The sequence below is a fragment of the Vanessa tameamea genome, chromosome 26 (assembly GCF_037043105.1).
Source record: "Vanessa tameamea isolate UH-Manoa-2023 chromosome 26, ilVanTame1 primary haplotype, whole genome shotgun sequence".
Lineage (NCBI taxonomy): Eukaryota > Metazoa > Arthropoda > Insecta > Lepidoptera > Nymphalidae > Vanessa > Vanessa tameamea.
Genome location: NC_087334.1, coordinates 960,024 through 987,190, shown reverse-complemented (window position 1 = coordinate 987,190; position 27,167 = coordinate 960,024). Strand labels below are relative to the sequence as shown.

General features: G+C 33.2%; 2 protein-coding genes across 2 annotated transcripts in view; both read right to left on the bottom strand.

Annotated features, from left to right (window-relative positions):
• The window catches only part of LOC113393159 (protein lethal(2)essential for life-like), a 206,259-nt gene that overhangs the window by 98,102 nt on the left and 80,990 nt on the right, over nucleotides 1-27,167 (bottom strand). The window lies entirely within an intron of this gene.
• Nucleotides 421-27,167, bottom strand: LOC113393152 (guanine nucleotide-binding protein G(I)/G(S)/G(T) subunit beta-1). The gene is made up of 9 exons (XM_026629882.2): nucleotides 26,914-27,167; nucleotides 9,823-9,939; nucleotides 8,315-8,460; nucleotides 6,400-6,570; nucleotides 6,011-6,133; nucleotides 5,526-5,727; nucleotides 4,792-5,008; nucleotides 3,266-4,272; nucleotides 421-2,962 (listed from the first exon to the last, which is right to left on the bottom strand). The coding sequence occupies exons 2-8, from the start codon at nucleotides 9,877-9,879 to the stop codon at nucleotides 4,166-4,168; spliced, it is 1,023 nt and encodes a 340-aa protein (XP_026485667.1). The 5' UTR covers nucleotides 9,880-9,939; nucleotides 26,914-27,167; the 3' UTR covers nucleotides 421-2,962; nucleotides 3,266-4,165.

Here is a 27,167-nt window from a genome sequence, read left to right as displayed (position 1 = left end):
ATTCGCTAAGTTATTTTATCCAATTCACTATTCATCTTCATTCATATAAATGTTAGTTATCATGGGCATTTCATATACATTAAAATTGTCTCGTACACTATAACATTCGAATGAATAAATTAGAAAATATCACCGTTTCCAAGCTATATGCAACAACAAAAAAAAGTTCGCTTCAAAAGGGAGGTCGGATAACTGGCTGTACAAATTTGGCAGGTTGGCAGTTAAAAAATATTCCAATTTGAATCCTCCAGACATTTTGTCTGTGTTGCACAAAAAAAATAATTATTCACATTTTTCATTTATGACATACCACCTCAATATTGTCTTGCTAAGCTGGGGCAGGTCGCTAGTATATAATTAGTATATAACAGGTAATTAAATTATTCAATTAAATCAAGGTAATCACAGAAAAAGACCAAATAAAATAAACAAATTTTAATTTATTGATAATAATAACTAAAAAAAATATATTACACAATACATTATAATTAGTATTACACCACTAAGAATAATTATTTTTAAACATATCAAGACGTGGACTAGCAAATAAAAGTTAACTTATACAAAAAAAAATCCATATTTTTTTTTAAATATTAAGTGTCAAAGGAATAGGTTTTACGTTTCGGGACATACAATTTCCATATCATATATATCGAATTAATTTCACAATCAGTATATAATTAACCTTATTACGGTATCAATAAAGGTTATTATTGAATGGCCGAAAATCTACCTCGTATTAAGACTATCTGAGGTGTACTCACGTCAAGTCCCGTTTTTAATTAAGATTTATTTTATAGTTATATAGTAACAGGTTAAAATATGGCAGTCCATTCCAATAAGACGATGTAAAAGTGAGAAAAATTGGTCATAATAGAAAATATAAACCAAATAGGAGCCATAAAAACTATCCATTAAATATTCATATATATATATATTAATAATAATAGTGTTATCGTAAGTTATCTTATACCGATCTGAAATGAAGCCAATACAGTAGAAAACAATTTTTTTTATTTTTAAAAAAGTCTTATTTCCTAGGCGTATTCTAGCAGACCAGAACTAACTTTAAATAATGGCCTTTCTTTATCTGTCCAACGTGACGGCTCGTTTGGTAACATTTTTTCCCTCCCGCCTTTTTTGACAGTTCTCGAATTGGACAGATAAAAAAACATCGTCCATAATGCAAAACATCCTTACACATAGACAAATATATTCATGCGTAATATAAATCTATCTGTTGAATGGAAAGAGTATAGAAAAAAATCAAAAAAGAATGTCACGAACATGTCAGTGAGAAATGTTTTATTACAAAATGGCGGTGCGTTTCGTTTGATATGCCATTCTAATAACCACTCTTGTCTTTAGAAGTCTTAGTTCAATGAATAAAAAAGTGAGTAGGGAATTTATAAACTATATAGAAACCAGTAATTTTTTCAAAAATATTGTGCTATGACGAGAAGTTTTACAATTGAGCATGATATATTTGAACCTACATACCAAAAGGTTGGTTATTATATGTGCGATAAATTATAAGCATATATTATATCCACGTAAACCGTTTGGTGTGTAGACGTGTCCGTCCGCGCTTGCCTTAACAATAAACACCTACACTTTACATTGTAACCTATCTAGACAAAAAGGCTTAAGTTAAAATGAAAATGAAAATAAAAATAAACGCGCGACAACCATCCATCGACTAAAAAAGCCAACCTACATTTAAAAAAAAAAACACATTTGTGCTTACTGCTTAATCCAAACAAATACTGCGACAGAGGTTACATTACTCACCGAAATTGTTACAACAACAAAAAAATGGCGTCAACCGTTCACGATTTTTTTTAAATAGCAACACAGAATGTTGAAGTTAAAAATTCCTAGAAATAACGCTTACATTCCTATATCTAGCTTAGTCTAGTAAAATTAACTCGGAGACACGATGTTACGTCCCGATAAATATTGTTTTACTCCCTCTTGACACTTGCACGGTGTTTTTTTTTAAACGATCCTATTATAACACGAGGAGTTCAATAATCAATCGTATTTAAGTGAACATAAGTACTATTTTGTTGTGATTTATTTCCACGTGCAAGTCAGAGAAGCGTAAGTATAAAACACGATTGAATAGTACACGTGTGATCTCATACTAATATATATTGTATTTCAACTGACGTAAAGTCGATATTGACATACACTGGTATAAACATTAAGTTCAGAAAAGTGGAAAATTTCTTTTAACGATGTTCATGAAAATAATTACAGCGATATTTTTTTTCTAATCTCATTATCTCCGACATTGATAATTAATTTCACTTAGTTATAGGTCCTGTGACTATTTTTTTTTATTAAATATCATTTTACACATATACATAATTACTGACAATCGCCTCAATTTTCAATTACGAAAATTGTTCAATACTTCAATTGAACAATTTCCGTTATAATTTACATATTAAATATGGATATTGTAGAAAGATAACAAACGATACCAATTATTAAAACTGTTTATTGTAAACGAGATACAAATCGCCCTACTTACGTCTATACTGAATTTCAATGTTTTCATACGAATATTTTTTAATATGGTCACCCTGAATCATGTTGGCAACATAGTGCTCCGCCATTGTTACGAAGTTAATGACCAATCGAGAGCCGGATAACCTATATTATTAAAAAATATTCATACAAAAAACGAGATACGAGCAAAATTTAATTCAAACAGAGATCTTTACATGAATTCGATCTGTTACATAAACGGAGTAAATCTTATCTAATAAAAAATAATCAAAATCATAAATTAGCCCAGAATTAATCATTTAATATAAATATATGTATATATATATAGTATATAGCGACAAACAAATTCCCATACGATAAATTACACATTGATTATATTAATATTTGGTTCTTTAGTAAGAGACGATACTTTATGCACTCACGTTTATTTGTGCGATGTTTGTATCTGAAAAGGAAAACATTTTTTGGTATTATTTTAAGAATTTCCAGTTTTCTCTTCAGCGTTTTGTACAAATTTCGAAACATGTGAATAGATCGCAACAATGCATCAGAACAGTTTTCGACTTAAACGTTAACAAAAGATACTTTTTTTATTTTATAGTTACTAATATATTTTAGATTAAAATGAAAACTTAACTTTACAAGAAACATGTTTAATTTATAATATATTCAAATTCATCTTTAAATTGAGGAGCCTTTATATAATTCAATATACATTAAGATTAAAATAAATCAAAGAAAGACTCACCAATCAAAAGAAACAAGAAGGACCGCGCTAGCCGTCCGCAGACGGACTCCGAAGTCTATTCTATCGTACATATAAATATATCATGAACAGTGGATCGACAAACACACATCTTTCACACTTAGTTAACTATACTCTCCCTTAAATGCTTCATCCTTGTTAGAAGTTACCTATGTATACAATAAATAAGCGAAGAAAGTCGTGCCCTGTTAAAACGACTCTATTACGTCGCGACAGGGTATAAAATTGCGTCGAACTGGTAATCAGATCAGAGTAGCATCGAGCTTACAGCCTAGTACCGCCCCGCGAAATTAAACACAGAAGCGTTCGAATACGACCTTTATATATTAAGAGGTAAGGTTTATTTTAAATGAGTGGGACGCGGTAGGTTCATCAAATAAAAAAAATATATTCGCATAGAAAAAGCATTTACGCGACCCATTCACGCACCGCATCAATCATATTGGATGAAATGACGCGCGCTTACGATATTCATATAAAATTATAAATCAGACGCCATTTTATGTGTTCGGCCATTTTGTTCGGATAGCGAAGCGCGCGTCGTGCGTGGTGTGCATCAAGTTTGAAATTCGACTCGTATTTTTTCGATCTAACATACAAAATTTGTTTTTTTTTTATATTTGAGCGATAATATTACACGTCGATCGTTCGAAAAAATCGATTCGTTTATATCTTTTAAACGAATCGATTGCAACAATCTCATCGATTCGTAAGCGTTGAACACAATTTTCCAAAAATTTTATCGATACATTATAACGATAACGGTTTAAATTTCTTTCATTTTAAGATGTATTTATTTAGTTCAATCGTATGCTCGTTTCAAAGTTGACGCACAGCACAAATAGGGGGGGGCGGGTGTTGGCGGTGTGGGGTGTGGGGAGCTTAGTTCCAGATGCGAAGGAACGAGTCCCAGGAGCCGGTGGCGACAGCCATGCCGTTCTCCGTCACACCGAGGCACGACACGCGGTTGTCGTGGCCGGCAAGGATACCTGGTGACAAAAAACTTAAAGTTAGGCATTGAATAGCATTATCAATTACAAAGTATTTATATTTTAATACTAAACTATAACATCGCTTAGCTTATATTTAATTAGTAGATTAAAAGAGCTCATATAGCAGCAGCATATTATGTCGATATGTAGTATATTTTAACTAATGTATATATTTTTTAAACAAACTCATTTAGCTACATATTTACAATTTTTATGTATTGTCGCTTGGCAGTTGAATGTGTTATAAGTAGTAGTTTTTTTTAATAAATCATTTGTTTAATAATATCCTTCTAATCGTTTGTGTAATAATTATGATAATGTGGCATATTGTGTGCACAACACTACATGTTCCCTCCCTAGTGGAGGTAGATCAGGGTCAGGACTGACTGGTTCCATGGTTGGGAATGTTACTCTGCTAAATTTCTAACGAAGTCCGAACTCCTAGAGCCGGACACGTGCGAGTGGATAATAACGCAGGACGAGTAGAGGAGTAGAGAGGAGTAGAGGAGTACAGACCGGCGCGCTCGCTCTTCATGGAGTCCCACACGTTGCAGTTGAAGTCGTCGTAGCCGGCGAGCAGCAGGCGGCCGGACTTGGAGAAGGCGACGGACGTGATGCCGCAGATGATGTTGTCGTGCGAGTACATGGCCAGCTCCTGGTCGGCGCGGATGTCGAACATGCGGCACGTGGCGTCGTCCGAGCCCGTCGCGAACGCGAAGCCGGACGGGAAGAACTGAAAGGCGGCCCAACTTGTAGGTGAGTTATTTTTATTTGTTTGTTTCAGACTACAGTTACGAATGTTAATTATTAATCACTATCATGGTTGTCAATAAAAATAAAACACGTTGGTCAAGGTTATTGGTTGAAATTATAAATATTGTTGAATTGAATTAACTTAAAAATGCTAGACTTAGTTCATAAAATTAGTTTTTATTTTTGTCCGTATTGTATGTGATAATAAGATAAACAGTGTAATTATTGTTTAATTAGCTATTATATCGTAAAATCAAAGTTATGTTGTAAAATAAATGTTTTCTGTGATATGTTAAGTAAGACATATTCATTGTTTATGATAATAAACCAATGACCAATTATCTGAATATTTATAATGTTTCTAATTATTTATAAAACACTTCATTTTTTTTATAATTCCAGTATATTTTGTTCCAATTCGATGGCATGTCATAAATGGGATGCCTCAAGGATCCCATTCATGACCTGGGTCCACTAGATAAGCCTCCGGCACTCACCGTGACGGCGTTGATGTCGCTCTCGTGTCCCGGGAAGGTCTGCTTGCACTGGCAGTCGCGGATGTCCCACAGCTTGGCGGAGGCGTCGCAGGCGCCGGACACGAAGGTGCGCTGGTCGGGCGCCAGCGACAGCGACATCACGTCGCCCGTGTGGCCCGTGAACTGCCCGCACTGCTGGCCCGTCTCGATGTCCCAGAGGGCGCTGTGGGGGCGGCCTTTAGTATTCACGCACAGGACAGACTACGGTCCGAAACATTCGATATCCAAACAATCATAAATGAATTGCTTTAAATTTGCACGGGAAATTTGCAAAATCCAGAATTATTTCACAAACTCTAGTGATGTTATGGAGTCTTAATAAAACCTGCTTATCTTTATACATTTCCAATATTGATAATTTTTAAATAATGAAAACGTTACACCTATACACAATACAAGTGACATTGATTTGGTTCGAGACGTACATATTTAAATGGAAAACTCACCAAGTCATGTCACCGGAACTGGTGAGGATCTGGTTGTCGTCGAGGAAGCGGCAGCAGGACAGGTATCCCGAGTGTCCCGGCAGCTCGCGCGATACGCGCACGTTACCCTCACGTGTCTTGAGGCTGAACAGACAGAGCAGTAACTAGTGATTCCATCAGACCAAGACGATACAACAATTACATCTGTAAACGTGTGATAGGACTCAATTGAAAGTCCTACAATATGAGCTTCAGATAAAGGGGATCACTGACAACAATGTCATTTTGAACTAGATACTTTACGGTGAAATACTTCGTGCCACGTGACCACATACTACTAGGCACGGTATTCGACGTCTGTTAATTTCTTCAAATGAATTTATCAAAATATAATGGATGCGACGTGTCACCTGTAGATGGAGCAGATGTTGTCGAGGCCGCCGCACGCGACGTAGGAGCCGGACGGGGCGTACGCGCACGTCATGACCCACGACGAGCGCAGCGGGATGGCGTGCACCTTGTTCGTCGTGTGGCTGTCCCACACGATCAGCTTGCCGTCCTGGCTGGCCGACACCAGGTTCCTGGCGGACGTGCTTACGCTTAGTAACGTATTTGAAGCGCGCACTTGTTTTTTGCAACTTTCTTACATTTAGATAAAAATCAATATGTATTCAAATATGGCGGAAGGAGACTCCTCGTTCGTCATTATTTATCTCTTACGATTCGGCTTCCCTTCTAATTTTTAAAAAGAAAATTCATTCTGTCAACTATTTCTTCAATACGCGGTAACGTATACGAAAAACGGAGTGGGTAATAAAAATAGATCTCTGAGAAAATTTCCAAACGTTGAAATCAAACCAAATGTATTGTATTCAAGTGAACTTTACAATAAAGTATTTTTGAATCGTCAATATGAAATATATGTATTTCAAGTGCAGCTGTAATTAGTGATTGTTACGTATAGGACGCACATGGACACCTTACAGACAATTTATTTGTACGAATTCGCAGTCGAATTAAAACTATTTTTATACAAATAACGAAAGATATCTTACTAATACATTTATATTTTAGATGTTAAGGTAATTTTTTTTAAATATTTTATTTAAGTTAGAGGATTTTTATAGTTTTTAAAGTAGCCGTAATGCGTGTAACAGCTTGACGGAATAAGCTATTAATATGATCCTTAAAAAGCCCAGTAATGAGACATTTGAAGATTACTTATTACGAAAATTTTAAGTCTTGCGCAGAAGTCTTCCAACCAATAGAAACATTAATGACGCTCAATTAAAACTTGTAACAAATTATTTTAAAGACATTTCATTTCATAACAGGTACTGTATATATAAAAATTGTTTTATCTTTTTAATTTAATTACTAAATTAATAACTTTTTTTTGTGTCTGTGTGGGTTTGGAACTTGGATCATATATGCACAACAATTGTGCTCGCAACACAATTCTTATCCCAAATGTGGATTAACCAATCGAATCGGAAATATTTATCTATCTCTCCATTTGTGTCCTCGTATTTCAATCTTGTTATTTTTCTATACACGACTCTTAATAGATACAAAATAAATAAATACGACCTATTTACACGTGAAATGAGCCGATTTCACCGGAAACCATTGTTATTGTTATTCGTACAATCTCGCATTCGTTCCTTCTATCGATCGTCTTGAGGAAATATCGATAGATTATTTAGTTATGTGATGGTTAATTTTATAACAGAGCTATTCGACTCTTAACTCAAAATAACGTCAGTTAAATTATTACATATCCTGCGTGTAAATCAACTAATCTAAATTTTAGATCTAGATTCTAATGTACAAAACACAAATCTGTCGAACGCACAACCAAATTCTAATAGACTAACCGTAGACATAAATGTATCTATCACCAGACACTCAGATTTAATACAACGCCCTCGGCATTTATGTAATTTTAATTCAAATACCAAATTCAACATCTTTCTCTCGTTCAATCAATCAATGTAGAAGCATTAGTAATATGACGATAAAAGTAAACACTAGTTCCATTTCCGTATCACATAAAAATATTATATAAATCATGAGTTTCAATACTAATCTCAAGTTTGCCGATTTGAATTTTGAAATCTATTGCACTCATACGAGCGTCATATTATAACATAACTTTTTGAATTTTGTCACAAAACTCGTAAAGAAATTCTTAATTAACTGCAGATACTGGAAAACATACGAGCTACGGTTTCCAGGAATCCTAAGATTATGAGAAGGAGACCAACGTCTATCAACATCTCATCAACGTGTTTGTGCAATGTGCATGTCTCCGCCACCAGTTACCTAGAATCGCTGCCCCAGTGCATCGCGTAGATCTTGGCGAGGTGTCCGCGCAGCGTGCGGCGCGTGCGCATCTGGATGCGCCCGATCGGCTCCAGGTTGGCCGTCGCCTGCGCGAGCGACGTGTCGCAAGCCGCTTTACGGGCATCCTGCACGAAGTAAATACATTATATTTTTGGCAAATACCATTAACAATTATTTGTTTATTCTTGTTTATTGAGCAACTGAGATAAATTTCAATGATTTTGACGTGATTCAGTACAAATTATTGACAGCTTTCAGGTCAGCTTCTAGGAATTAATAAATCAAACCGATTCGAATGCGAAGCTTTCACCTTATAACTTTAACGATGATTAGTTTCCAGAATCTTGAGCACTCACTAAACAACCCATTCGCGCACCGTTTCACACGAAAACTCACTAAGATTAAAACATTTCCCGAGAAAACTCGCAGAACGTCCGTGACCGCCGGATTTAATCGGCCTTGCGAGTATTGTGCCTACGTAGCGCGTATGATTGGAATCGCTCAATATACTTATGTATTGGACGTATTTTTCGGCAGAGTGTCTAATTATAATTTTTAATGCATCACCTGCGCACTCATTGCAAACCTCAACCCGAAGGTAGTCAAGAAATTCTGATCAGACGATTTCGTGCAAGCATATTCACTATGATTACTTTGGCATTTCTTTCACAAGTTTCTGTCCGTAGGTATCAATCTATAATTTTATAGTGTTAATTTGTAAAGAGCTAGTTTACTTTAGATAGGAAAATGCCATAGATAAAATATATTTACTGGAGTCTCGTGTAGGCTTGACCATTTCTACCAATAAATTGACATAAAATGCTTTACATCATCTGTTTTGATGTGATGAAATATTAAAGCGTGTACATAAACAAAATTGCTCTCCAAACTCTCATAAACAAATTGGACCGCAATCTTATAAGACGAGAATCTTATAAGCGCTGAATCAATAGCATTATGTGTTTTCCGAGGCACGAGAATGTAAACTCGGAAAACCTCCCTAATTCCGCACAGACTATTTCTTAGAAAAACTCGTTAACTCTACATGAAAATATTACCAAGCAATATAATTATAATACCGAGGGAATAGTCACGTCGCAGTATCGAACGCCTACACGTGACTTCCTTAGGGACACAAGGTCGTTAAATTATTAACTGATATAATTACTCATGGCGTATGGTATTTTTAGCAGTCAGGGTAACCGACAACCTTAATACAAAGTTAAAACCGTGTATCCTGGGAACATATTAAGCATATGCCACACCAGATTGGCCATATACGCTGCAAAAACTGGCAATGCGGAGATGTATAAATCAAGCATAATAAATAGCAAATGTTTTGTCATTTGTGGCCGTAATGTACCGTTCAGTAACCCTTGAAAAAAAACTCAACATGCGTACAAACATACATACAAAGTACCTACTGATATTTAGCAGCAGAAAGAGATTTATTTCTTGAAATGTTTCGTTTTATAGTTTCGACATACCCGGATAGCATTCTTAAGAGTTTCCGCCTCCTGGCGCAGGCTGTCTAACTCGTTCATTTTTGGCGTAGAAACTTTTTCTTGCTTACGTTAGACTCTTGCTACGCACTCGGCACCAAGCTGCAAAGAAACAATCACTAGTTAATGATACAAATGAAAAAACAAATCTTATACGACTGTCACGTGTTCGTCCGATAGTCGAAATCCCATAATAATTATTGAGTAAAATAATCATCAAGGAAGTCACCAATTAATAAATAAATCATAGGACCTTGATATTTTTTAAAACGTTTATTTTTCAGGAAATTCAAAAATCGAAACTACGTTTAAAATCTGGAACTACGATAAACATTCACTTGAACGCCCAGGTCGTACCCACACAGATGACTCCGCGTCATGGGCGCTTTCGCTTCGCTTGATTGAAGCGTTTTAATTGTGACGTCGTCAAATATATTTTTACCCATCCGTTTAAATTTACAAGAATTTAAGCGAAACGCTAGAGGTTTTTATGTTTTGCTTTTATTTTCATTTCTATTTGTATAATATTTAGATAAAATTATCACAGGATTATTTTAAATTACGATAAGACTTACTTGAATTATTAATCACGTAGAGGGTAAAGCAAGTTGAAATATTGACGATACAAAAATGCTTAACTAAATTATAAAGTTTACTTGACTAAAATTCATTGATTTTCATTTACTACATAGTATATTGCACAAGTATATTACATGTATTATTACCAACACATCAAATTCAAATAAATAAATATACATATACAACATAGGTAGGCCGACAAATGGGTAATTTGGTTATGTCATCCGCTGTAAGAAACTTTAACGATTAAAATATTTTATTTTTATATTCCTTACGGTGTCAATTACGGCCCATTTAGCCACCCGTCCAACTATCGCCAAAGCACCATTAACTTTGATAACCAAGATGTTATCTCAGATACCAAGGTTGGTGTGTCTGTGCCTGTAGTTACAGTGGCTCTTATTTGGTACTCATCTTTCAAACCGGAACACAACAATACTATTATCATTTAATAAGTATTGCTGTTTGGCGGTAGAATATATGATGAGTGGATGGTACCTACCCCGACGGGCTTGGACAAACTCACCACATATTAGTAAAGACTATAAGACCTAAACTAATATGTGGTAATGATCCAATTCTATTTTTTTATTGGTAGAAAGATTAATTATTCATGAGTCGTATAGGGTATACATCATATTTATATAATATAATTTTCTTTATTAATAATCGCACCCGTGCCAAGTCGGGTTGGGTCGCTTGTCTACAAAAAATTTTGAACTGGACGTACGTTTCCGATTAATCGTAAATATTAGTCTTACTCTTTAGTAGTTAAGTGGCAATCCAATTAAAAGTACTTTCGAAGATAACACTGGGAAGGTAAGTTTAATTTCCGTAAGCTTATCATTTGAAAAAAAGCCTTTAACATGACAGTATTTTACTGGGATACAACTACATATGCGTATATCACATAGTACCTTTTTCATTCTAGATAGGGTTGCTGCCTGGTTGTAAAAACCACGTAAAATAACTACTAGGAAATTCAAATCATAGAAAAGACACAGCAGAAACACAGAGTACATTTTTGTGACGACACGACTTTTTTATGATATACGAGTAGGCAGAACGCATCTTTTTTATGATATAGGAAGGAGTCCGACCAAATTTGCCACTTGATGGTAAGTGGTGTCCACCACCCATATACAATGTCGCTGTAAGAAATATTAGCCATTCCTTACATCGCCAATGCGCCACAAATATTGGGAACTAAGATGTTATGACCCTTGTGCCTGTAGTTACACTGGCTAACTCACCCTTCAAACCGGAACGCAACAAAACTGATTACTGCTGTTTGGCGTAGAATATCCGATGAGTTGGTGTTATCTATAAGGACTTGCAAAAGTCCTACCACCAAGGAATTTGTTTTTTAAAAAAATTAGTCAATTGAACTTTTTAACTAATATTATTAGCAAAAGTAGTTTTGACTATGATATATATCAGAGTGTTAAGACGTACCCAGCTAGTTTCACTTCACAAATACACATTGAATTTCCCTACACATAGCCATGTGACTTCACAATTGATACCATAACCGATCACCGTATATAGCACAATGATGTATTCAAATACACGCCGAACAATTACGTTTTACTTTTAGCGATGGCTCGCTGATTATACGATATATTGATGTGAAAACCTTTATTAATTTTTATTTACAAATAAATTTGCATTAATAGTACGAATTTGTATACAAAGTCTGTATGTGCAACGTTTGAGTGACGACAGTGCACCGAGTTTCACGTCTATTGCAATTTTGTCAGGTGTTGCAAACGTTCAGCGACGTAGATCAAACGATGCGACGGATTTTTTAAAGCAAATCCATATAATAAATAACACAGTCAACACTTTTAGTGCTCGTGAAAATACTAAATTGATTAAAAGGTCTTAATCTTTTAGTAGATTACATAAAAAAAAATACTTAGTATTTTATCGAATAAATTAATCTTGTAGGGAAATCAATTTCCCTTATATACCATGTCGTAACATATATTTTTAAACATGGTATTCTTGTGTTGTTTCTAACATAAGATCATACTTCGTTTTTTTTCTTTACGGATTATTGTTTTAACACAAGTGATGGATAAAATAGACCACCAAATATTAAAATCAAAATATTTTAAATTAAATTTTAAGTCAAATGCAAAACCACCATCGGTTCAAAGTGTCGATTATATCGAGAACCTAAAAAAAAAACTCACAACAAACCCAAATAAAGCAAGTTATTATTTTTCCACCAATGATGCACTTGAATAATTATTATCACTAATATAATTAAGAATTCGGTTTTTTTGTATTCACACTGGATTTATATATCTACGTTACAACGTCGTAAAGATGAGGAACGCATTATTTTCCTTCCTTCCTTTCTCAAAATTTTGAATGAAAATCTATTTCTAATTTCAAAGGAAGGATTATCGTCATTTTGTCGAAAATACACTTGTAGCATATTTTGTGCTATTAACTATTATATGCTAATAAATAATAAAGTAAATAAGATCTCAATCGACTAACACACATTGGCCCAGCATGGTGTATGAAACCCCACACCTTCCCAACTTCTTTGCCCAGCATTGGTACATTTACATGCTATTTCTTTACTAAATAAGCACCTAATGGTCGCGTTAAGGTTATCTCAGTTCATAGATATCCAAAGCATAGACTTTATTTACATTGCCCGGGTACTATCTAGCATCTATCAAGAATCTATGTTATTTGTTTAAACGAGTTGATATGTTTAGTTTGTGTGTTATTGTACAGACGGAGTGAAATAACTACTTGAATACATTCTTCAATGAAACCATTAATTTGACTTCTATTTCAGTTTTCGTGGTTTTAGAGAATAATACAGGAACAAGATCGTCAATAGACATGTTATTAGACGATCGTTATCATTTATATAGATTTAAGCACCTTGAAATTCTTGAACGCAATGATTAGCGGTTCATTGTCTGAAAGTGAAGTGGTTTATATTGCTTTTATTCCATGCTACAGGTGGCAAACGGGCAGGAGGCTCACCTGATGGAAAACGACTACCACCTATGGACATCCGCAATACCGGGTCCTTGAAGGTGCGTTGCAGGCCTTTGAAAGCATCTAAAGGCGAAGGAAACGACTAACTATCAGGAAGACCATTTGCTTTTTTAATAATTTACCCCGTACATAATACATTGAAAAATATATTGAAATTGGTTTGCTTTACCCTCTTTTCGTGATAATTAAAAAGTTTGCTAACATTCGTAAGATTGATTAACTCTCAAATCTCATTTGAAAACTAAGAAATCGCTAAACTTCCATTCCAATTGATAAGTTTCTCATGATCCACGAAAAAAAAAAAAAACAAACTACTTTATAATAAAAGTATGATGAAATAGCTTTAAATAATTTACGATCGTGCAGTTTCTATTAACACTGGCCCATTGTCTTAGTTCAGAGTCTGACGTACTATTTATAAACTCAGTATATACTAACAACTGTTCAGTTGAACCTTTGTTTGTCACTTTCGGACATACAATTCAAGCTACTAAGAGTGAAGAGTACAAAGAATATATAACGCCAAATCCATTGATTTGTACTTAATTTTATTTTAGGATATGTTGTTACCGGATACCGGATATAGAGGGTCGTTTAGGGCAGGTGACAAGCGATATTCAGTATGTATATATATATATATATTCATATATACATGGTGATAGGGCTTTGTGCAAGCCCGCCTGGGTAGGTACCACGCACTCATCAGATATTCTACCGCCAAATAACAGTACACTGTATTATTGTGTTCCGGTTAGAAGGTTGAGTGAGCCAGTGTAATCACAGGCACAAGGGACATAACATCTTAATTCCCAAGATTGGTGGCGCATAGGTGATGTAAGGAATGGTTAATATTTCTTTCAGCGCCTTTGTCTATGGGCGGTGGTGACCATTCACCATCAGGTGGCTCATATGTTCGTCCGCCAACCAAAAAAAAATTCAGAAATAGAATTATATAGAGGTATATGCATGATAATAATATACAGATACACATAATAAAACTTAATTTGCAAGAGAAGATTTTCTCTTACATTGTTCGGGAGATACTAAATTTTGTTACCGATGTTGCTTTATTGCTTTTGTAGAAAATCGCTTTAATGTTATAGCAAGTTAATTTTTTTTTCTCTAATGTATAAGGTAGGCGGCCGGGCCAATACACAACCTGATGGTAAGTAGCCACCACGGCTCATGGATATTAACACTGTCAGAAATAATAACCATTTTGACATGCACCACCAACCTGGGGAGCTCAGATACGCGGTAGCGTGTCAGCCTAGTCCAAGTACTAGAACTGGCGACAGACAGACCTTAGGCTACAATATATTATCCAAGTTATAAGAAGAAATGATATTTTATGTAGTTATAAATAAATTTTAGGAAGGACCATTGAACTTGGCACCCATTTAGATCTCACTTCTTTTGTCGTTGAAGTCAACAGCCAAGGTATATATCATAATATTGGACTTGGCTCTCATTTTTTGATGGGATTGGTTAGACACTGGTTCACTCACCCTTCAAACCGGAACACGACAATACTAAGTATTGCTGTTTGGCGGTAAAATATCTGATGAGTGAGTACCAACCCAGACGGGCTAGCCTTAATTAAAATTACGTTTTTGAAACAAATAGAACAGAGCAACATATGTTTAGGATTTATTTTTTAAATTTATTTTAGAACAAGTACTTCAGCCTACCTGTAAGTGGTCACCTTCTCCCACAAGCACTGGTACTGCAGTAACTATAAACCACAGCTTAAAATGTTAATACGCTGCTAACCACAGGATTCAATGTTTCGTCTGCGCCTGCGCGCAAACCCGTACAAAACAGTTTGCGCCGGTAAGCTCGTAAGCGGTAACTCGAGCAAACTTAAAAGTGCGGCTTATACAATCATTGACCTGCTTAGGCGGTTTTACTAGATCGTATGGTTGAGTTGCTTTTTTTTTGTAAGAACTTTGGGGTATATGTCATTAGACCTCCAATTTTATTTGGGGTCGGCGCAGCATGTCTTCTTCCATACTTCTCTGTCTGACGTCACCTCACAAGTAACATTATTTCCAGCCATATCGTCTTTTACACAATCCATTCATCGTTTCTTTGGTTGTCCCCTACCTCCATATCCACCCACATCCACGCGCAACACCTACCTCACAACATGGTCCTTATTTCTCCTCACAACATGCCCTACCATGATATGACATGACAAGACATATGTGTGGTCATGAATCATTTATTAAATTAAAAATAAACAATTACATAAATGTGGTCATCATAAGTCCTAATATGTCTTAGTCTATACAACTTTACAATAGAGTTAAAAATTGATAACGTTCAACAGAAAATGGACACGCGTCATCCAAGTCTGCTGGAAAGAAACCAGTCCCTAGTGCCTGCGCAGATATACTCATACCAGTGATACGAATAGCTTAATCGCGTTGTTAAACAAATATTCTATTACCGTTACTTATAAGAATTTCTCATTGTTTTACACGCGCAAACGTTTGAACCAACTTTCGGCCGGCCGACTTACGTTGCGCGTATTATAAATCAATTAACGTATACACATTAAAGATATCACTAATGATTTCTCGTCGACTTTATCTCAATGCCAAACTAAACATTAACTTATCGTAGAAAACAACAATTTAGTTATATAAATGATATCGAATATCGATAGCGTAATGCTAAACAAATATATATATAAATATAGAATATAAAATATAGATCATTTTAAAGGTATAGCGGCATTTTTGTGTTAATCGTTTAGTGTTAGTTAAAAAAAAAAAAGATTTTTCTTTTTTTCATAAATCACATCTACAACTTTGTTCCACGCTGATTTCAGCTAAGCAGAAAGACCAGAATCAGGGCAGCAGTTGAGCATCTTTTTTATGTGTTCCTATTGGACAGTAGACAGACTATAATACACTAGACGACCACATTTAATGAGATAATTTTTAATTTGGAAAGATATGGTGATCCTTATAAAAATTGTTTGTAAGGGGTTTTTTATGTTATAGGCGGGTAGGTAATTGAGCCACTTGAAGTCGTCACCATCACCCATAGACATCGGGTTATAGCTTACAAAATCACAATAATAAAAATAAAGACTGAAAGACTGCTTTTTATATATATATATATATATTTTTGTAAAAAGTAACTTTTTTTTAATATAAAAATCACGCGAAATAAAACTATATCAATTATCTGTAATACTGTAATTTCTGACGTAATCGAATAATCCTAAGTAAAGGATAAAAACAGGCAGAAACTTAACTTCGCAGTTCATAATAATATTTTTGCATGACGTGACTCGCCGTAATTATAAACAAACGGACAATGAAGGTATCATTATTATTACTTATATAAGACGTTAGTCACACGTTTTTTTTTTTAAATTTATTTTTCTTTGATACAGAAACATCCTTTAAGATCATAATTAGATTTTATAATTTAAGTATATGAATAAAAAAATAACCCTATTCGCTTTGAATTTTTTTTTTAGTGTGGATTCGAACTGCATTAACAAGCTCAGGAATAAAGATGATATATCAATTGTTACATTGGCTGTTGTGTTCGAGCTTGAAGGGTTCACTAACCCTACCAAGTATTGCTTAATATGCTATGACATTTTTCGTTCACCGGTTCTGTTCGGTTCGATGTATTTTTTATACATCTGTTAACATTTTAAATAAATACTTTGACTCATAAAACAAGTTCATATTTTATTGAAAAATAAAAATGATTGTGTTATTAACTTTAAGAGGACAGTCTTTATAAATGAAGTATATTTCAATAACCGCTCGTTAAAGACCTTTAATTCTAACATCACATATAATCGTCGCCTATTCCTTTGAGTTTCTTCAACTTTTACTGTTCTCTTCGCCTCTTACCGAAAACTAAGAAAATTAATTTTAATAAACCTTAACTTTATCCCAGGAATGAAATCAAGATAGTCGAAAAGGATATTTTTTTTCATATACGAAAAATACCACTCGTCATCACAAACGCCTTTTTTTTGCGAAAATTACATGTTAACTTTAGTACTCGCTCTCAGAATCAATTCGACTGGAGTGGTAGGTTTGTCAATTATGATTCGGTATATACCTACATATATAATTGCTTCTGCCCTGATTCTGGTATTTCTGCTTAGCTGAAATCAGCGTGGAACAAAGTTGCAGATGTGATTTATGAAAAAATAAATAGTTTTTTTTTTAAACTGACACTAAATTAAACTATTAACACAAAAATGCCACTATACCTTTAAAATTATCTATATTTTATATTCTATCTACATACATAACAAGCTGCCAGTTCCGATTTCATACCATTAATATTCATACAAAGTTACCCCTCTCATTTCCTCCCATTCTAAGTTGAAATTTCTTAAAGGATGCCTACGTTATAAAATAAAGCTATCTAAATTTCAGCCTCTACTCAATAGTTTTGAGTGCCTTTATAGTTGACAGGACATTCATAAACAATATATAAAAAAATATATTATAAGGAAATAATTTTAACATTCCATAAGACGAGATTATAATTACATACAGATACGATGCTATATACGTTTTCACTTATAAGATAAACGACAATTTCAGTGAAACATAATGAGGATATAAAAACAGGCTATAATTATTTTGTACATCTGTGCATATTTCTGTGTTAAATATACACATAAATATGTACTTAACTCGTCTCCGTTGTATTTTTCCTCGTACGCCTTTTACGGTATGTAAAATTTATATGTAGAGCTTAAGGCTTAATTGTAATTTTAATAGTTGCCAGGACTATATCGTGTTCTCGTGAAAGGTCTGAGCCAGCAAAAGACATAAGGAGACACAACTTTAAGACTAGTGACTATTGGCGAGCGTAAGTGCGCAACTCCAGTAAAAACTAGCAGCTTTCGATGTTGCAATTTAGGTATTTTAGAAGAATTTACAGAAAAGCAGCATAAGTGAAACAGTTTATTAAAGCATCGAATATGGTCATATTGACTACTTACCATAAGTCTCAATGAAAACATATGATTTGGATTGGATTAGATTTCAAATTTTATCCTAGACTTAGTTCACTTTGCAATCTGTCAAATTTTAAACTGGACGAGGTAGTAATCAATATCTGGTTTGATTTATATTCATTTAGGTACACGCGAGATGCGTGCGCAGACAAATATTCAACGCACACACATTTACAATTACTGATATTACTACATATTTTGTAGAAATATGTAGAAATCCTCCGGCTCCAGTAACTTACAACCAATCGGCCGTACAAGGTGTCCCCAAATGTGAGTATTAAAAATAACAAAAAAAAAAGCCTTTTAGTAGAGTTAAAAATGAAAATGTACTTAAATATATGATCGTCTACTTTAAGGTGGCCCTTGAAGTAGACGATGTTTTAAATGAGAAGATCTTGAATTCAATTTCTCTTCTTTTTTGATTAATAAATTTGAATTAGACTTATATATGTAAAAAACTGAACCAAATTGTACGTCGAACGCAAGTAACAAGCGTAAAATTACTCAGCAACGGTATCTATTAAGCGATTTTAAACGCGCCTCACATTTCGTTTCTATAAACAAAATTGTTCGATTCTCGAGCGTTACGAAATACGTCTTAAAATATGTCACTTTTACTATATCTGGTAAGCATTCTGCAGCTGAATATTTTAAAAGGTTAAACGAATTGTACAGGTGACTAAATTTGTATTTTAAGGTAGATTAATAACCGTGAAAGCCTGACTATATGGTTTAAAACATATGTTTGAATTTTTCTAAATACACATTCGTTTCAAATTCGATTGATATGAACTACCATATAGGGTATACGGTATGGTATGGTAAGGTAAACCTTATACTTATTTTATTAGTTTTAATTTATAAAGTCAATATAGTCTAACAAAAATAATCCCTTATATTTTCTGGTGAATTATGGAAAATATTAAGTACATCAAATAGCATATTTGTTGGGATACTATCGTTTAAAATAAACGCAAATAATGTCTAGGTAGTTTTAGAAATTAAATGATCAGATGAATGTTTTAAGTTAAGACTAGTTAAAAAACATAAAAATCAAGTTTTAATAGTATAGTTAAATTCATAGTCAAATCTTTAAAAAAATATATACACTGTAGAAAAATATTTTGCAGATTACTTGATTAATTCCAGTATTAAAAATTTATTTTTTAAGTAAGCCTTTAGAAGTTTTTCGAATTCGTCCTTTAAAAATAATTTAGATTGCTCAGATTTCTCTTTTAGATTGAAGCTATCAGATCGAATATACTCAAACTAACAGAAAATAAAAAGGCAGACAATTCAACAATTACTTCCTGCTCTTATCGGGAGAAACAATATTTATAACAGGCAATAGTTTTCTGGGTAAATCCTCCTATATAGCCGACAATATATCTTTATAATATCTATTTAAACTCATTAAAACCTATTCGAAGTGTATGAATTTCGTATCTACCTAACAGAAACCACAATCAGACTGGGCTGCACTTTGAGAAGTTTATGTTTCACTGAAATTATCGGTTTGGTAATTTTCCTATAACATCAAGAACATAAAAATAGAAACATTGACCTCAATTTAAAAATACCGAATGCTTAAAATATAATTTTTATTAGCAACTATTATACTCTAGAACGAGTAATACACAATGGATAGATTTAGTAACGCCCGAAACTGTCCCGAGTACACCCTGATACACACGTGCCGAAGATTATGCTAGGAGTCTACTTTACAGCTAGAAAACTATGTGCGGCTTCTATACAGAATAAATAACTCATCGGAATATAGACTTTATTACGAATGCACAAAGATCTGCCTTCTACACAATATATTTACACGATAAATCCAAATGTTACGTAGGTGGAAATTATTCGTAAGAATTTTTTGACGGTAACAAATACATTATAGGATTGATAATGAATTATTAACTTTGCTAAAATATGACTATGGGACTTCCCTTATGATTCATCGGTGAAAGTTACTGTTGTATTGATCCGTCTGGGACTGTGGTCGCCGTGCGTCCCGTTCCGTCCAATCAGAGATGAGTTTATATGAGTTATATATATCGTTCGACAGCTGCTGACGCGTTTTAAAGGAAAATCAAATGATTTTGATACAAATCGTATAATCTTCCATCGGGATAATTGAAACTTACAAGATAACACCCTCTTGCGAATTAGCTTTAATAGAATTATTGATTTGAATCGTGATATGTATACGACATATATAAATAACTAGTCGTAGGGATTAATGTTCTAGCAAAAAATCACTCAAGTACAGTATTCAAACAGTTGACGTGATAAGAAATTTTAAACCTTTATAAAATTTCAATACTAACGGAAATTAACACGCTATGACGCAGAAACAAAAACGACGACGAACACTTGAAATGGTCATCCAATGACGCAAACTCATGGCTTTCCTTCTCGAGCACCAGACAGACGCACCTACTACAAACGTTAACATTTTCATATACATACGACATGATTACATCAAAGAGAAAGTAATTTGAAAACTCTTGTACTGAAACGCACTTGCAAATTGCAATTTTTTATGGAGAATATGACCCGAGATGATGTCACATGTTAAGTTAGTATAATTAATCTACTATATATTAGACGGCTAATTCAAAGAGACAGTAATATGCAAAAGCACTCTTCTAACGAACCGCACTTCGAAATTGCAAGTCTTTGTGCGGAGCATGGAGATCTGACCCGAAAACTACTCTGTCACGACTAGTAACGAAATATTCGGTTGGAATAATTCATATATCGAGACTTTAACGGCGATTATATTGCTTATAACCAGAACCGATGTATAAACGTTTGGGAGGCACCGTTGGGGAAACATGGTATGACAAACTTCAGCATGCTTTGTTTTTATGCCCATACCAATTATTTAAGCAATAAAAGGTAAAAAAATATCCTTGAAAGTTTATTGTATATTAGATTACTTGTTAAAACATTTTTGGCAAACTGCTCCTCAAAGGGGGCTCCTCTCTTGAGAAGGGTTGGAGCTTATTCCACCACGTTTCAATGAGGATAGAGTCTTGCCTTTACATCCAATATGACGTATTTAATGCTTAAATTAATTAAACATCCTCTAATTTTGGTAACAACGCTCATAAATGACAACAGTGAAAGATTAGTAAAAAGTTGTGACTTATGTATGAAATCATTCAAACCAAACCAAATTCCATTAAAGATACGACTAACTCGAGATACGAGATATATGTACATTTAAAACAATGACATAGAACTTGGAACATCTGTCAATTATCTACGATATCAGATTTCGGCTTCCGATTGGTAAGCCATCAGATTCTGATGTATAGCTGTCACGTGATATTGGCAATGTTCATGGATACTGCCCATTGGAATCGAATAAGATATAATACCTATTTGATAGAATATAATTATAATCTGCTAAACCCGTTCAAAACAGTCAGGATACATTAAGATGTTAAAAATATGATATTTTCGATTAATTATTTCTCATTAATATCATGTTCCAATTACAGCTAAATCATTTCCTTGAATAATCTTGTTTCAAAACACAGTATAGATAGTAGGTAGCATTACATCTCGTGTATAATATTGCATATTATACACATTGGCTCATAAAAAGCACCTGTTGCTTTACAAAGTATTAAGTGCTATGCTGTCGATATAAATTCTGTATCGTTACATAATTTGTCTTACTGCTTGTTATTTAATAAATTCTATAAAAAATGTCACAACTTGCAGCATTATTAATAAACAAGGATCAAACCTTAAGTTTCTAATAAAAAAATGACCACAATCATGTGACGTCACGTATAAAACAAATGAATTGGACGAATCAAAATTATTTACTAAATAATGTTTAAACGTATATATTAATAATAATTATATGCGATAATAAATATATATTTCTAATCCTAGATAAGTACAAACAAATTGACTATTCAATAAATTGGGTATTTCCTATACGTTAGCAACGGAGCTACGACCACGCAAACAAAACGCGTCTAATTTTTTACGTTCAAAATTAATATTGTCATATTCAAAAATTGAACAAATATTTTTTATTTATTTCATATGCTTATATGTATATATATATATGTCAAATTAGCAAATGGGCTACCCGACGGACTAACTGATGGATTGGTGATCACTACCGCCCGAAGACATTTGTAAGCCGGGGTGATAAGATAGTCAATGTGCCAGTAACCTTAAGAACAGGATATTATATCCCTTATGCCTGTAGTTACCCTGGCTCACTCTTTCTCCAAACCGGAACACTACAAAAAGTATTGCTGTTCGACGGTAGATTGACATGAGTGAGTGGTGCCTACAGACAAGCTTGCACAAAGAGCTCTACCACAAAGTAGAAACAAATACACGAACCTTTGACTATGTCTTTAAAAAAAACTTTAAAAAAATCTATACAATGCGCCGCAGGGACTAAGGACAGAGAAATAACATTAGCTTTAAAACGACAAGCTTTATTAAAATTCCGTAATATGTCGACGTATTACAAATTGGCTGTCGGCTTTTAAATTAAACTCTTGGATCGTTGTGAACCACCTAATTGAAGCGACTTTATCTTAATCATATTAATATTATAACTTTAAAGATTGGATTTTTTTTATGATATAGGTAGGCGGACAAGCAAATGGACCACCTGATAGTAAGTGGCCACCGCCCATAGACAATGGCGCTGTACGAAATATTAACCATTCCTTACATCGAAAATGCAAAAACTAAACTACCTTGTGCCTGTAGTTACACTGGCTCACTCACCCTTAAAACCGAAATAGAACAATACTGTAGAATATCTGATGTGTGGATGACACCTACCCATAGAGGCTAGAACAAAGCCATACCACCATTGATAATTCAATCAAATACCGAATGGATATAGTTTTTTTTTTTTAAATACAACAATACAATTGAAATTTCAATTCAAAATTTTGACTTATAGAAAACGACAGAAAGTCATTGGTGACTTCAGAAGACTTTAGTGACCTAGTTGGATCAAACTGGAATTGTTTAGCTTATACATCATTAGCTTATAAAGATGTATATACATTACTAGACATTATAGAGACAAACATATCAAAACCAACTTAAAAAATGAGTTATGATCTACATTTAAAACCATCTAATAAGGTTAACGTGAAGTACATAAAAAAATAAATGTTAATCTATTATATAGGAGTCAAACATTAACATAATAAATGCTCTAAATGTAATTTAATTGTTTTATTCATGACAATGAACAATATGACCATTACTTATAACTATTATGCATACTTTAATACCATATTCGAAATAATATTCTCATGTTGAAGCTATCATAAATCTTTTCCCAGTTTAGGCATTTTGTTTTACAGTAATAATAATTAAAAAACTTAAAAGTTATATAAATACAACAGCTTATATATATTTAGTACTTCTGATATAAGGTGATAATGTGTTCAAGAAGAGAACAACGAGAATCTTATTAAAGGTAAACAGACCCTCAAAAAAAATAGTATAATGTTATGACAATGATGATAAATTATTACAAAGTGTGAAAATTGTATTTCTTGACATATACAAATTTTACTCTGCACAGATTCAAATCTACAATTCCTTGATAAGAATGTAGTATCGTAAGCGTTATCTTCTTATCTCTTATATGTGTAAAAGTGAATAGATACAGTCCAATTTGCTATTCACAATTTATAATAATTTAGAACTATTTGCTAGTATATTAGAAATAATTGTGCCGTCTCCTTTCAAATATCAATTTACTGATGATGGAAAGAGAGAAATTTATATGTATCTGTTCTATTCACTTTGCTGTCAATACCAAAAATGACAAAATAAGTATTATTTTGTTAGAACGATTATCTAAATTATGCTGTATATTTGTATAGTGCTTTCGAATCTCAAATTAATAATGACAAAAAGAGTTCAACTAAGCACTTGCTAAAACCATTAATAAGTGGGTTCCCAGATAAACATTCAATTGATTAATGTTATCTAATGTTGTTGTTTTATGTGATAAAAAACTGAAAGAAATATTCCTTAAGACAATCCTAATGACACTTCAAGCATTTTAAATTGAAATTTTTAAAATTATCATAAAGATAACATTGTTTGAGATTCAATCTAGATTCAATTCAGTTATCATACCTATATGCTTGTTTCTACCTGTCTGTTTTGATGATGCATTCAGGTGTGATGTTATAAAATAACAAATGAATATAGATACAATTATGTCTTTAGTACTGACCTCTTTGTTATTGTTTTTTATTTTTAATCTGTATAAAAACATGATTAATTTAATTTAAACTGGTACTGTATATATTGATATAATTATGAAGTTTGTGTTTTGCTAACGTCAATAGTGATATTGCAGAAGCTGTAGCTCATATTTCTTGACCCAGTTGTCTTTTCTATAAACGCTATTACTAACTCGTCCTATGCAGGTTAAATAACAATTAAATTTAAGTCATGTCATGTCATACTTTGAATAAATTATTAAAAATATTCACTATCATATGAAAAATTACTAAAATTGAAGGAAAATTAAAGTTTATTACATCAAATGTTTCTATGGAGACACTGTTACTGGTAAAAGGTCATGGTGAGTTAAATCTCAATGTTTTTTATGAAAAATAACTTTCAATGGCATACTTTCTATTAAAATAAATTACTTTTACTGTATTAAACAAACATTATAACATGAATTAATACTGATAACAAATATCGAAATTGTCTATAATAACTTTACACACATTTACACTAATAACATATTAAGTCATAATAAACTCGGAATTGTATGACTTAACATTAACAAGCAACACTAATTTTGACAGATACTGAAAGAGAATTGAATACATAATGAAGGATTCAGACGTGACAAAGTGCAATGTCATCTCAGAAACAGACTAAAAATAATATGGCAATACGAAAATTGTTTCTTTAACTGATAATATTCCTAAATGGATTATGTGAGCCTAAGTTTAGTGTTCAACAGTGCAGAGATTCAACAATATCTTGTATGCGCCAATAAAGGAAGAAGGGAGTTTAAGGAGTATAAATTGTTTTTTATTGTTCCAAAATCAATTGGATTTTGAAGACAAATTTAATAGCAGGTGTAAAATGTTCATTTGTATACATAGAATTAAAAGAGACAGGAAACCTTTAAACCTTGTCAAATTAACTAAAAGACTTGCATACACGAACCACTGACATTTATATTTACAACATGTACCTAGAAAATTAAATGTTTTTCCTCAATGACTCAAAATATATTTGTTAATGTTGATTTAAAATAATAAATATTCTTGGTAAGGTAAGATTTTAGTTATGAATTGAAATATAGTGTTGCGTTCATCATATTAGTTTGTAATATAGCAAGAGAACAATTAAATAAATGATTTTCGACAATTATTTTATCATAAAATCATTCACAAATAAATTACATTTTGTAAGAATACTTAAAGAACTTATTGTGATGATTATGATGATGACTTAACAAATTTATTGTTTTTTAATTTAAGTTTCAGAAAATATACATAAATATGTTCTATTTCATGACTTTAGTTAAGCCGGTTCCATTAATTTTACTATATTTTACATTGTTCATAAATCTGCTGTACAAAATTACTAAACTAATATTGAAGCAATAAAAAACAATGTCATCCTTTTTTGGTGTAGAGAATATGAAGAACAGAATTGGCATGTTATGGCAGAATGTGGTATCAATCAATTATTTAAGTCTTGCACCTTGTTAAGCCATTACAAATATCACATCAGCAGGCATATTTAAATTAGTTGAAATTAATCTTAAACCTTCACAATTAACACAACCAGATAATTGATTATGTTAAAAAAGATTTAAAGATTTTTCAAAATGATATATCAGTTTTACTAAATATGGTCCAGGTGGATTACATTCCATATTACAGTACGTAAAATTAAAACATTAATCATCATTCATCTATATCATAATTACATATAAGCGAAATTTGCAAAAAGAATTGAATATTAACAGAAAACGGGAAAGAAAAAACAAATAAATAGCACATAACGCCCAAAAACATGGGGGAAAATTACATATTGATAAGGCAAACGCATAAATCGATGTTCTCCATATTAGAGGGCCGTGCCTTTCAATTTTCTATACATATAACAATATAGTCAATTAGTTACCTCTATTTTTCGACAAATTCAGGATATCCTTCCGTAAAGTAGGCCCCTAAGCGATACTACTGATGTATCGTAACCACTGAATTGATTAATTCATCCTAGTAACAATAATTTCAGACATAGGGTGTACCTACCACGCATTCGGCCGGCGACCATTTCAGAGTTCATCGACTATACATTTGTCACACCCTAATATCATAAGTCGCGATTTATTATAAGGAGTCAAATATATGAACAAAAAATAAGCTTTACGAAAATTAATAAAGCAAGGATTTTACCCCACAATCAGCGATCACTTCGGTAGTTCCTCCAGTGGTTTTCGGCGCTTCCTAAACCACCATTAAGACTGGATCCTATCCTTTTGGCACATTTTGTATCTTTCCGATAACACTACACTGAACTAGGGATTAATCACAAGTTTTTAGCACGGCCTCTTCCACCATTTAGTACTTCATACACCCTCAAGCTCAATCCTTTTCACGGCCATTTGCAAATTGCGTCAAAGTCCCTTCTGTCCTATTGGTGCGTTCTG